Source organism: Puma concolor, chromosome C2 (assembly GCF_028749965.1).
Source record: "Puma concolor isolate L17-30 chromosome C2, mPumCon1.1.hap2, whole genome shotgun sequence".
Classification (NCBI taxonomy): domain Eukaryota; kingdom Metazoa; phylum Chordata; class Mammalia; order Carnivora; family Felidae; genus Puma; species Puma concolor.
In genome coordinates, this window is record NC_141675.1 from 117,591,975 (window position 1) to 117,606,150 (window position 14,176).

The 14,176-nt window shown below is 39.2% G+C and overlaps 1 protein-coding gene across 4 annotated transcripts in view; it reads right to left on the minus strand.

Annotated features, from left to right (window-relative positions):
- Positions 1 to 9,103, minus strand: part of ARL13B (ARF like GTPase 13B) — a 70,471-nt gene extending 61,368 nt beyond the window's left edge. For 3 of the 4 annotated variants that reach the window (XM_086675676.1, XM_025913241.2, XM_086675674.1), the window contains exon 1: positions 8,765 to 9,103. Coding sequence is in view for 3 of the 4 variants with exons in the window: in XM_025913241.2 (XP_025769026.1) it covers positions 8,765 to 8,823 (59 nt within the window). In the remaining variant the exon portion in view is untranslated. The remainder of the gene's footprint in view (positions 1 to 8,764) is intronic. The other variant, XM_086675675.1, reaches the window with a different exon arrangement.
- Between the last annotated feature and the right edge of the window lie 5,073 nt (positions 9,104 to 14,176).

Genomic DNA, 14,176 nt, shown 5'->3' on the forward strand with positions numbered 1-14,176 from the left:
CTTCCAAGCTATATGACCTGGGCCATGTTATTTAACTTCTTAGAATTTTATCAGTAAAATGAGATTATAACAACTATCCCATAGGGATGTGGTAAAATGAAATATGACAATGCAAGTGAAGTGCTCAATGTCTGTGGCACAAAATAAGTGCTCAATCAATAGCTATTCTTACTATACCACAAAATTTAAGCTAGGGAGTCCATGAGATGAGACCACAAAAACAGGCAGGAACCAGATTACAGAAGAGAATGAACAGGTTTCAGTTTTACACACATCGACAGCAGTGCTCGCTCATCTCACACTGAAGTCTGAAGCTGTAGAAAGATCTGTCTTGGGTTTATGAGACATACCTGGTAATTAAAACTATGAGAAGAGATGAAAGATCCCAGGGAGAGCGCAGGATGGAGAAGAGCCAGGGGAACATGGCACCCCAAGAACCTTTGAAAAAACTCTTAAAACTGCAGTCAGAAAGAAATGAGACCAAAGAAATGGCTGCACCGGGAATAGTTTCCAGAGGGGTGAAGAGACAATCAATATCAAATACTGCAAAGTTTTGTAAAATAGAAGTATCTTTTATATAATTGCCCCAAATTAAGTAACTCAGAAGAAAATGCTCTCATCTTTTCCCAAATCCTGCAATAACCAATGCTTTGAATTTACACAGTATGTCTCAACAGTTCAAAGCTATTTTATCCTATCATTTACATCATACTGTCCCTGCAAGCAGAGCAGGTACAAGTTACTCAAGGCTATAGCGCTAATAAGAAGTTAGTCAACAGAAGTTTCCATGGGAAGTTTAAATACAATGGTTTGTAAAAATAGTAATAATTATTTTAAAGGAAACTTGAACCATTTGTTTAGCCTGTAATTTATTCACATCATATATATGCACACAGGGGCGCCTGGGTGGCTCAGTCGGTTAAGCATCCAACTCCAGCTTGGGTCACGATCTCACGGTTCCTGGGTTCAAGCCCCACGTCTGTGCTAACAGCTCAGAGTCTGGAGCCTGCTTCTCCCTAGCTCTCTGTCCCTCCCTGGCTTGCACTCTGTCTCTCTCTTTCTCGAAAAATATTTTAGAAAATATTTATATACATGCACAGAGATAAACATGTGGCTCGTTTTCATCAAGGAACCTTGCAAGTATCACCCCAGACTTAGGTCTGTCACAATCATAACCTAGTTTATGGACCTAACAGAAGGTAGATTACCTAGTAACAGGGATACTAAGGTCATGAATTGCATGCAGCTAATAAAACCTAATCATGATGTCGATGGAATCTAACTATAGCATTTTTCTGCTTAAAATCCTTAAACAGACTCAAGTCCCAACTCTGCAGACTCCTCTTCTGACACTCTCCTCCAGTAGGCCTACTAGTCCTGCTATTCCCCTAGTCCTTTCTGTCCTTCCTGACCGTCCATGCTACCACAGCAAACAGACCTTAACGTTCTCATGCAACTTCTTATATAGTCTCCTCTACTGGAACTTGTCAATCAGCTCGGGAGCCCCAGGATCAAATGTGCTGGGCACACATTAAGCATCTTTACGGAATGACACAGCATAATATATATTCTGACTCCCCCATTTGCCTGAGTAAACATTATGTAAAACGAAAATATATAATTTTCAGTTGATAAAGTATTATAATGGATTTAATTTATATTAATCTTCACATAAAAGTAACCGTTCAATCTTAGAGAACGTAATCACAATTATTTATCTTCTTACACCAAACTGACTAAAGTTTTCTAAAGAAGTTTACATGCCCAAGTTTTCAAGGAAATAATTAATGGTGAGAAAGATTTTTAAAACTGAAGCAATTCTGAGTAAAAAAAAAAAAAAAGTAGGGATTAAGAGTCAAAAGCTTGTTTTATATATTTAATCTCAGAGCCTCTTTGTATGTAACAGATAAATAATTTGATATGTCAGAAATATAAGCAACATAATACTGGGCTTTTGAACTCAGATTCAGAAAATATTTGAATTATTAATCTTCTCTGAGTGATTTTATTGTGATCATTTGAACATCTACAATTCTAAACTTCCTGATCTATCAACTAAGGAGACAATACCTCAAATGAGATAATTACATAGAAACTATTTCTAACTTCAAGAATATTTTGCAAGTCAAAATAAAATATTTCAGTAAAACACTAAAAAAACCTGACACATCAAATTGATATTACTGAAAATATTTGGAACCACATAAAGCAAGTTCCAAAGTTAAAAAGTAATGTAGACACATGTAGGAGAAGACACGTGGGAACATTATTTTATGATAAATGTACAAGAGAAAGAAAAAACCTACCACAAAAAAAATTGATACAATAAAAAATATTTACCAAAAAAAAAATTATGGCGTGATTTTATTGTACAAGTGCATTATTTGCTGACATTTTAATTCAAACTGTGGAGTTCAGGATAATATTACATCAAAATCACTACCTAAATTTATGGAGCATTAATAAATAGCAAAAGGACCAAACTTGAGATCATATGCTAATTCTGAAATCTTAAGTCAAATTCTTAGTGGCAATTTATTCATTCCTAAAATATAAAGAGGTAGAATACAAATGTCTCTAAGTCCTTTTTATCCTAAAATTCTAAACTTCGTACTGAGGATAAACAAGAAGCCGTAGGGGTTTAAAAAGAAATGTGAAACATTCCAGTTCTGTGTACAGCACATCAGATAATCCTTGCTAATCTGTATGTACAGCTTAATTAACAAATTAAAAACTCAGCAATTTCTATAAATGGCCTAGGATTTATAGTTATATTTTTTTAAACCAAAAAACATGGCTATGTACGCCTTACCAAACACCACGGTGATGTACAGAAAGCATTAATCTGCAGTGCTTACTGTAACATCTGAGTCTCTTCCTTTAGACTTGGCCAAATGAATGAAAATTTACTAATAAATCTGCGGTAAAGCTTAGATAGGCTGAATTGTAACAACAAAAAACACAGGTAGACAAGAAACTAATTCCAGCTAGTGGTTACCTCTGGGGATGGATTGGTAGGAGATGAATAGGATATAGGGAGCTTCAAAGATTTGTTATCTATTTTTCTTTAGAAAAAAAGCAGAAATGTGCTAACCAAAAGTTAATACTTGTAAAATCTGGGTGATAGGCACATGAGTACCTAGTATATTTTTCTTTTTGTTTACATTAATAGTAAAAATACCTTTAATTTATTTTTTAATGTTTATTTATTTTGAGAGAGTGTGCACATGTGCACATGCAGGGGGAGAAGGGGCAGAGGCCAGGCAGAGGAGCGGGGAGGGGCGGGGGGAGTAGCATAGAGAATCCCAAGCAGGCTCTATGCTGTCAGCACAGAGCCTGTGTCGCAGGGCTCAATCCCACAAACGGGAAGATCCTGACCTGAGCCGAAAACAAGAGCCAGACGTTCAGACGTTCAATCGAATGAGCCATCCAGGTGCCCCTACCTATTTTTTAATTATAATATTATATAACTCTTGTTGCCAAATTTTTTTCATTTAAATTGATATTAATTTTCTGCTTCTGTTAGGTGAGCCACTTCTGAATTCATGCCCATGGGAAGCTTGGGAAGCACAAATTTCTTCAAGATCCAGGCAAAATTATACCGCTTCCAAAATCCTGCTTGCTATTCTTGCTAAAAATCTTGGAAATCGTCTTTCAATTCTTGCATATTCTATCATATTTTATATGCACTAATACCAAGATGGTAAATAATAGGCATTCAAAATATGTAAATGATAATATGTAAGGGTAAGGACCTGTTTACAAGGTCCAGAATATACTGACCACCATGGCTTGGGGTCTGTGTCCAGGACAAAGCCTGTTCCCTATACACAAAATAAATTTCAGTAGAGTTTTAAATGTTAAAAATTAAAATATGAACATATTAGAAAAAAGGTGTAGGTGAATATAATCTTGGATACATATAATGGAATATAATCTAATCATTACACTGAAAGAGTGGTGCATTTAAATAAAATTTTTTTTTTAATTTTTTTAACACTTATTTATTATTGAGAGACAGAGAGACACAGAGCATGAGCAGGGAAGGGGCAGAGAGAGGGGGAGACACAGAATCCGAACGAAGCAGGCTCCAGGATCTGAGCTGTCAGCACAGAGCCTGATGCAGGGCTTGAACTCACAAACTGTGAGATCATGACCTGAGCTGAAGTCGGACACTTAACTGACTGAGCCACCCAGGCACCCAATAAAAAAAAATGTTTTTAATGGTTATGCTTCAAATGCCACCAAAAATTTACAAATATAACAAATCAAAAAAATATATCTGCAATATATACTACAGAGAAATGGTTACTACTGTATACATTTAAAATCTGTTTTAGAAAATTCAGTAAGAAAATACACTTGCCTCGATAGAAAAATAGAGAAGGAAATCGTTGGGAAATTCCCAAAACAAGAAATACAAAAGTCCAAGGGAAAAAACAATTTTACTAGGAACTCAGAAAATAGAAACTAAAAGCAGATAGCATTTCCCCCTATAACTTGGAAAAAACAAGTGATGACTCTCACTTTTTGAGGGGAAAAAGGCACTTTTATATACTTCTGGTAGGAGTAACAAGTGATTTTCTTTAAAGCCTTGCTGAAGAGCAATTTGGCAACAGATATCAAATACATTAAACTTTTTCATACCATTTGATCTCAAATTCCATTTCTAAAAATATTTATATAAGGATGCCCACCCAAGCACTGCTCACAATAGTGAAATATTTTAAATATCCTAAATATCTAATAACAGGAATGATTAAACATTCTTTGGTGAATGTATAGAACACACTATTCTGCTTAAAAAGATGAGAAACGTGTAATGTTGCAAAAAGATGTTAATTATGATTAGAACAAAAATAAATAAAAAGCTGTGAAACAGCAACTCTATTATCTATTGTTTAAAAATTCACACATATGGAAACTATCAACAAAACAAAAAGGCAAAGAATGAGAGAATATATTTGCAAATCATACATCCAATAAAGCATTAATATCCAAATGTATAAAACTTAGGAGAATATACAGACACAACTCAAAAAAAGAAAAAAAAAAAAAAGCAACCTGATTAAAAAACAGGCAGAGGACGTGAACAAGTATCTTTCCAAAGACAACTACAGACAGACAACAGGCACATAGTGATGCTTAACATCACTAATCATGAGGGAAATGTAAATCAAAATTATAATAAGATATTACCTCATACTGGTCAGACTGGCTATTATCAAAAAGACAAAAAATAACAAGTGTTGGTGGAGATATGGTGAAAAGGGAAATCTCATACACTATTAGTGGAAATGTAAATTGGTGCAACCACACCCATTATGGAAAACATATAGTATGGAAGCTCCTCAAAAAATTAAAAATAGAACTACCATATGATCCAGCAATTCCACTTTCGGGTATCTATCCAAAAAAACAAAACTACCAATTTGAAGAGATATATGCACCCCCATGTTCACTGCAGCATTATTTACAATACACAAGATACGTAACCAACCCAAGTGTCCATTGATGGACAGATTTAGAAGAGGAACTATATAGATATGCAATGGAATGTTACTTGGTCAAGAAAAAGAATGAAATACTGTCATTTACAACAAGGATGGACCTAGAGGGTATCACGCTAGGTGAAACAAATCAGACAAAGACAAATATCATATACTTCATTTATATGTGGAGTCTAAAAAACAAATAAACACACAAACAAAACAGAGACAGAGACAAGAAACAAACTTGGTTACCAGAGTGGGGAGAGATGGTGTGCAGGTGAAATAGGTGAAGGGGATTAAGAGATACAAACTTCCAGTTATAAAATAAATAATTCATGGGGATGTTATATACAGCATCAGGAATACAATCAATAATACTATAATAACTTTGTATAATGTCAAATCATAATTACACTTACCATGGGGATCATTTGATACTGTATAAAAATATTGAGTAACTATGATATACACCTAAAGCTAATAAGATATTGTATGTCAATTACACTTCAATAAAAAGAAACTTTACAGATATGTAAGAGATTCTACACCAAAATGGGAATCTTTGGGTATGAGATTGAGGGTAACTAATATCTGCCACTTTTTTGCTTAGCCATCCATGCCATCAAGCCATCCTAGAGGACCAGTGAGAAGAGCTGAATAAACATTTCATTACAAAACATGGGTAAGTAGAGACAAATACAAGGTGCAAAGCAAACACAATGAAAGGGTAAAGAATCTAGCTGGAATGCAAAGACAGTTTCCTGAAAGAATTGCCCAACTGACAAGTGAGGAACGATTAGGAACAGCCAAAAAAAAGAAGGGCATTTGGTGAGGTACGGAGGGCTAGAGAACTTAAGTACCCCAAAACTGGCACAACAGGAGGAAAAAGGAAAAAGACCACTGGCAACAGTGTAGAGAATCAATCAGAAGGGAACAGTGGAAAGACTGTCAAAGACATCTGGGGGAGAAATAATGGAAAGTTTAGCTAAAACAGAGCAGTGGGTATGGAAAGGCTAAAAGAGTGTAAGACATATAAGTGGTATTAAACAGGTAGAAACCAAAGGACTTGATGATTTGAGAGAACAAAGCACAAAGAGGTATCTAGAATCACTCTTGGCTAGATTTGGGTAGGGATTGAGGATTCTTGTGGAACAGGATAAGTAAGTCTTCAAGCAGTAGAGGAGTCTTTGCTGGAAATATGAACTTGAGGTCAATGTTTAAGTAGCCGCTGAAGTCTCTGTGTGGTGAAATTGCCCAGGAAAGGAGAATATACGGAAAAAAGAGAGAGTTGAACACAGAATCCTGGGGAAGACTTGAGAGTGAGATGAAGAAAGGCTAAATGCCAAAAAGAGACAGAAAAGACAACAGATAGAAAGGTAAAAATTTTTTAATTCAGAAAAAAATAAAATCAGAGAATTTCAAGAAGAGAATGGTCTTATGTGTCAAATGATGCCAAGAGATTGAAAAGAATCCATTGGATTTAATAACCAGGCAGCATCTGGTGTAGCAGGAACAACTTCTGGGCAGAAGTCTCCTAATGTAGGAAGTTAAGGAATGCATGAGAGGAAAGGAGTTAAAGTGTCAGAGACAGGAATCCATAGCCAACTCTTCCATCTGGAGTGAAGGGAAAAAGCAACCATAGCTGCAGGGACAGAGGGTTGTTTATCATGGTGGGCACAGAATAATGGCTTCCCCACAACATCCACATCCTAATCGCTGGAACCTGTGAATATGTTACCCTACATGGCAAACCAATTTTGCAGACACAATTAAGTGAAGGATCTCTTATGGAAGCTTATTTTGGGATGGCCCAATTCAATACAAGAGTCCTTATAAAAGGGACTCTTAAATGTCCTGGTAAAAGATCAGACAAAAGAGATGTTATGCAATTGGCTTTGAAGATGGAGGAAGGGGGCCACAAACCAAGGACAGCAGGCTACCTCTTCCCAACCCCCCCCCCCCCCCCCCCCCCGCTTCCCACCCCTCTGGAAAAGGCAAAGAAAAACAGATCCTCTCATAGAACCTCCAGAAGGCATGCAACCCTGCTGACCCATTTTAGACTTCTGACCTCAGAAGTCTAATGCAGGATAATAAATTTGTGTTTTAAGTCACTAAGTTAATAGTAATTTGTTACAGCAGCAATAGGAAACATTTGGTTTGGGTTGTTTTTTTTTAGGTAAGAGAGGCTTGCGCATGTTTGGCACACTAAAGAAAACAGATCAATGCTATGAAGACAAAAGAGAGACTTTGTATTTTTGACAATAAAATTTAACAAAAAATTTTGGGGTAAAAGTTTAGGTTTATTCTTGTATCCCAAAAGTCTTCTCTGTGATCTCTGACAAAATGCTGAATAACTGAAGCTCACTAGGAAATGGGAAATCACAAGAAAATCAAAACTTTGTTATAATTTACTCTTGGTCTAATTCCAAAGTCAACATTATTTATAAGGAGTAACAAATTTAAGGTTTCTTTATAGGGTAAGCCTAAAAAAGTGTCATTTTCACGGACTCTTTCCTAGCACGGTACCTGGCACATGGTATTTTCTCAACAAATGAATGAATATCAAGTAGCAGGTGCTAAATATTAATACATCTAGCATTCCAAAATGAAAGGTTAAGAAGTGGACTTTTTCAACTAAAGGCTTAACTAGATGTTACATGAAAATTGAAGCTACACTACAGTTAGGAAGACACTTTCCATCAGCTATTCTCACTTAATACAACACTCTTAAGGCACAGAGATTATCACTCCCATTTAATCGATGACAAAGGAGGGGCCAAAGTGGTTAACTCATGTCATCATTAAGCAGTGGAGCCAGATTTCAAACCTAAGTCCTTAAAACAGTGAGTGAGTGTGTGTGTGTGTGTGTGTGTGTGTGTGTGTGTGTGTGTGTGTTGGAAAATAATGTGTGGATGTTATGAAAACTGTATCCCATGCTTCAATGTTTAAAAAAAAAAAAAAATCCCATTACAAAAGTCAGGAAAAACACACAACGGGTAGTTTCCAACTCCATACGCAAAAGACACAACTTCTTAAGAAATTCGAACCCGTTTAAATAATAAGAGTACGCATTCTGAGAAATCTGAAATGTAACTAGGCAAAAAAGCTACCTCCTGCTCTCTCCCTCGGAGACGATTCAAACTGGGAGCAAAACCATCCCCCGCGGCCTGGGAGCGACTCTTCCCGGAGGAAAGGTGGCGCCCCAACAGGCCCCTCAGGGGGCAACTGTCCAAATCCCCTAGGGCGGCCCCGGCCAGCCGGGTGCAGCTTACCTGACGGGCTCCCGCCACCGCTTGAACCAGCTGCAGCAATTGGCCATCAGACTGAACATCCCAGGCCGCTCCTCCCAACGCCTCCCATCCGAGCCCCGAGCGAGGAAGGGCCCCTAGTTGCCCCGGGCCGAGTCCCGGCGGCCGCAGCCGTTCCGAAGCACCTCGGAGGCGGAGAAGTCTGGAGTGGGGTCGAGGTGGTCAGTCCCAGCGCCAAGTCCCGGTAACCGCGCCGGCCGGCGAGCGAACAACGGCCTCCTCGCCCAGGCACAGCTCGGCCAAAGGCACAGACACCTAGACCCGAGTAGTGTTAGCGGAGCCCCGCCAGTGAAAACCCCGCGTCGACGCGCTGACGTTTCTCCCAGGCGCGGAAGGCCCTCCCCAAGCACGGCCTTCCGCTTCTCCAATCAGCATTCGTCGGCCCGTGGTGCGGGCCGCTGAGTGGCTGAAGGGTCGGGCTCCCCTTCCCCCGGGACGGCGGGGGGCGGGGAGGTGGCGCTCGTAACTAGGCAACCGGAGCGTCCACAGATGAGTTGAAAAATCCCCGACAGATCTTGGGCAAGTCCTCTCTGTATACCCACACAAAATGTGTTGCCAGCCGAGGGTGTTGTTCCTCGTGTGTCTCTAACCCCAACTGAGATCCAGAGAGCTTACTTAGGTCTTGTGCGTGTTATGTTTTGTTTTGTTTTGTTTTGTCAAGCAGGACTGGGATCCTTTGGGACTCCGGTAGACTGACTGCACAACTGCAGAAGCAATGCCCTGCGACAGTTATTATAAATTAAGGACGAGGGGAAAACTCATTTGCTAACTATACAATAATTCAGATGACAGTGACGTTTTAATCTCTATAATGTTTATTGCTGTTTGTTACAGAAAATGTAAAATGATATTGTGGGGGGTTATGATTTCAAAAGAAATAGTATGTTCATTGTAGGAAATGTGAAAAACACTGAAAAAAACATAAGATCAGAAAACAAGATCTCACATTCACCACCCAAAGATAACCAATATTAACATTTCAATATACTTTCTAGGATTTTTAGAAAGTATTCGGTTGCTAGCTCTTTGGTTTCTGCACGATGGAGATGATGATATGCTGTTTTTGTACTATGTCTTATTTTATTTACAAATATATGTAATGTCTGCATTTGTTTTTATACTTTTTTGAAAAAGAAATGACAAGGGGCGCCTGGGTGGCTCAGTCGGTTAAGCGTCCAACTTCGGCTCATGTCACGATCTCGCGGTCCGTGAGTTCGAGCCCCCGTCCCGCTCTGTGCTGACAGCTCAGAGCCTGGAGCCTGTTTCAGATTCTGTGTCTCCCTCTCTCTCTCTGACCCTCCCCCGTTCATGCTCTGTCTCTCTCTGTCTCAAAAATAAATAAACGTTTAAAAAATTGAAAAAGAAATGACAAGTACATTCGTGTAGGGAAAAAAATGCATGCATGGTCTGTAGGAACCTGTGTGTCCATTCCGTTTCTACTTAAATAAATTTTTTCAAATCTTGGTAAGAGGAGAGAGGGCCCTATAATGTCCAGCGTATCCAGGGGAAAAATAATGGTTTGGGACTACAATAGATTTAGCTTTAAAATTGTTCTCTGTTCTTCACTCATTCATGTAACCCTAATTCAAACTCATATACATCTCTTACAGCTTGCTATCTCTGAACCCAAGCACCCCATCTGCCAAATGTCAATGAAAATACCTACACTGTGGGGATGCTAAGATGATGAAATGAGAGAAATAAAGCTTAAGTGCAGTTTCTAACAAATAACAGCAGATTTCGAAGTTGGTGTCGCTTGCCTAATAAACATTTATGGCACATGACCTCCCACCTCTTTCTCCAAATTGGTAGGACCTTGTTTAGTATTTTTATTGTCCTAACTTGATAACTTCAGTTTTGTTTCCAGTCACTGCAGGCTGCATGACCTCTACTGGTTTTCCTAAGTGAACCTGCCCTTCATGCCAGATGCTTCCTCTGCCTGGACTGTCCTATCCAGAAACAATAATACTTCTATTTTTTTTTTTTTTTAATTTTTTTTTTAACGTTTATTTATTTTTGGGACAGAGAGAGACAGAGCATGAATGGGGGAAGGGCAGAGAGAGAGGGAGACACAGAATCGGAAGCAGGCTCCAGGCTCTGAGCCATCAGCCCAGAGCCCGACGCGGGGCTCGAACTCACGGACCGCGAGATCGTGACCTGGCTGAAGTCGGACGCTTAACCGACTGAGCCACCCAGGCGCCCCAAGAAACAATAATACTTCTATTCTACAGTGCTAATGGGAAAGTTAGGTTATACTTTCATGAATTTTCTTTTCTCACTGTTATCTGTTTCTTCTCATTTTCTAATATCTGAAGGTATCTACCTTATCTTGTCCAAGGTTAACCACTTTCCTGCAACTTTGACAAACATCACTTCTCAACTTTTCTGAAATCCTGTTCCTTTGATTATTTATTTTTTTTTAACATTTCGTTTATTACTTTTGAAACACAGTGAGAGACAGAGCATGAGTGAAGGAGGGGCAGGGATGGGGGAGACAGAATCCAAAGCAGGCTCCAGGCTCTGAGCTGTCAGCACAGAGCCTGACATGGGGCTCAAACTCATGAGCTGTGAGATCATGACCTGAGCCAAAGTCCAACGCTTAACCAACTGAGCCACCCACGTGCCCCTGATTATTTATTCTTGATCCAACATGTGAAATACATCCCTCCCCATTTTATTTTCCTAGACCTTTGGCTATAATTTCCAGGTGAAGAAGGGGTAAGAAGGCAGGGCAGGAAAGATCCACAATTTCCCCTTAGCTATGAGCCAGGTTAGTTCTCTTCTGATGACTCTACTTTCACAACCTAACTTTTTAAACTGGTAGTTTACCACTAAAAGCCTAAAGCACTATTTTTTTTTTTTTCTGTTCCCTCTTTTTATCAATGTACTGTGATTGGGCTTCTGCTTCATCAAACTATGCAAAACACATTTTTAAATGTAACCTCTATCTTCCTAATTACCAAGTCAGTTCTCATTTTCTTTTTTATTACTTAATACATTTAAAACAGTTAACTCTTTTAAAACTCTTTCCTCCTTTGGCTTTTCACAATTACATACTATTCTGGTTCTCTTCTGATCTCACTGGTCACTCTTCCTTCAGCTTCCAATATGTATTCTCCAGGATCTGACCTTATCCTTCTACTTCCCTTTTTTCCTTTTTTAATTTTTTAACATTTATTTATCTTTGAGAGACAGAGAGAGACAGAGAGTGAGTGGGGGAGGAGCAGAGAGAGGGAGACACAGAATCGGAAGCAGGCTCCAGGCTCTGAGCTGTCAGCACAGAACCCGATGCAGGACTTGAACTCACTGACTGTGAGATCATGACCTGAGCCGAAGTCTGACGCTAAACCAACTGAGCCACCCAGGCATTCCCTTCTACTTTCCTTTTCAAAAACATGTTCTCTTAAGGGTGCCTGGGTAGCTTAGTCGGTTAAGTGTCCAACTCTTGATCTCAGCTTAGGTCATGATCTCACGGTTCCTGAGATCTAGCCCCACATCCGGCTCTATGCTGACAGTGGGAAGCCTGCTTGGGATTCTCTCTCTCTGCCCCTCCCCTGTTCCTTCTCTCTCTCTCTCTCTCTCTCTCTCTCTCTCTCTCAGTAAACAAATAAAAAATAAAGAAAAACATGTTCTCTTGACGAATCCAATTACTTACTTCTGTACCTGAAGGGACTTACCATGCAGGTGTTTCTTCAGCATTTCTGGAACTGTACTCAACACTCTTCCCCCCCCCCCCCCCCCCCCCCCGCCAAATATACTCAACCTCAGCTCTACTTCTTGTCTTCCCTGAGAATGATACATTACCAAATATTTCTGGTGTCACATATAGATGGTCAGTTAGTCAACTAAATTGAGTACGCATTTTTCAACGTTTTTTTTTTTTTTATTTTTGGGACAGAGAGAGACAGAGCATGAACGGGGGAAGGGCAGAGAGAGAGGGAGACACAGAATCGGAAACAGGCTCCAGGCTCCGAGCCATCAGCCCAGAGCCTGACGCGGGGCTCGAACTCACGGACCGCGAGATCGTGACCTGGCTGAAGTCGGACGCTTAACCGACTGCGCCACCCAGGCGCCCCTAGTACTCATTTTTCAATACCGTAAGTGGTTTAGTAGACATACGCACTGCATACTATTTCCCGTTTTCTTTTCCTTTTCCTTTTACAAGCATATACGATAGTTATTCCTACCCTTTAGAAGTCATGCAACTTGCTTTGTCCAGTGAAATGTGAGTGAAATGGTAACTGTGGAAGACTATGTTGTTAACTTTGAAGTATTATGAAACCCAAACAGCGTGGAATGCTGAGCCAACACATGGAAGATGTCTGTCTAGAAAGTCCTGCAGTGAACTTTCCATAAGCAAGAAGTAAACACTTAATCACTTACCTCAAGCCACTGTATTTTCATGACTATTTCACCATAGTGTACTCTAGTGTATTCTTAATAATGAAAACCATCTTGCTGTCATGATTCTAGCTAAGACTCTTATTTCTTCTCCCAGAGATTATTTAGCAGCCTAAATGTTACTTGATTTCTTTTTCCAGCTTTATTGAGGGATAATTGACAAAATTGTAACATATTTGAAGTGTACAATACGATGATTTAATATATGTATACATGGTAAAATGATTCCTACAGTTAACACATCCATCGCCTTACATTGTTAACCTTTTTTTTTTTGAAAACACATTTAAGAACTACTCTCATAGCAAATTTTAGTATATAATATAGTATAATTAACTATAGTCACCATGTTGTACATTGAATTCTCAGAACATATTCATCTTATAACTGAAAGTTTATATACCCTTTATCAGTGTTCCTCTGTTTCCTTACTCCTCAGCTCCTTTATTTCTATGAATTTTCTCTTTTTTAATTTTTTTTTAAAGATTCTACATATAAGTGATTCAGTACAGTAGTTGTCTTTCTCTGTCTGGGTTATTTCACTTAGCATAATTTCCCAAAAGCCATCTCATATAAATGTGAGATATCTATTATCTATCTATCTCTATCTCTATATCAGATGTTTTCTTTATCCATTCATCCATTGATTAAACTTAGGTTGTGGTTTCCAAATCCTGGCTATTCTGAGAAATGCTGTAATGAATATGGGAGTACAGTATCTCATGATAGTGATTTCAGGGGTGCCTGGTTGGCTGAGTTGCTTGAGGGTCCAAATCTTGATTTCAGGGTGGGTTGGAGCCCAGGAGTGGGGAGCCCAGGATGGGGCGTGGGGCTCAGCACTGGTGGTGAGGAGCCTACTTGGGATTCTCCCTCTCTCCCTCTCTCCTCGGCCACTCTTGGCGCTTGCGCTCCCTCTCTCTCTCTCAAAATAAATAAATAAATACACTTTAAAATGTCCTTACATTAACATTATGA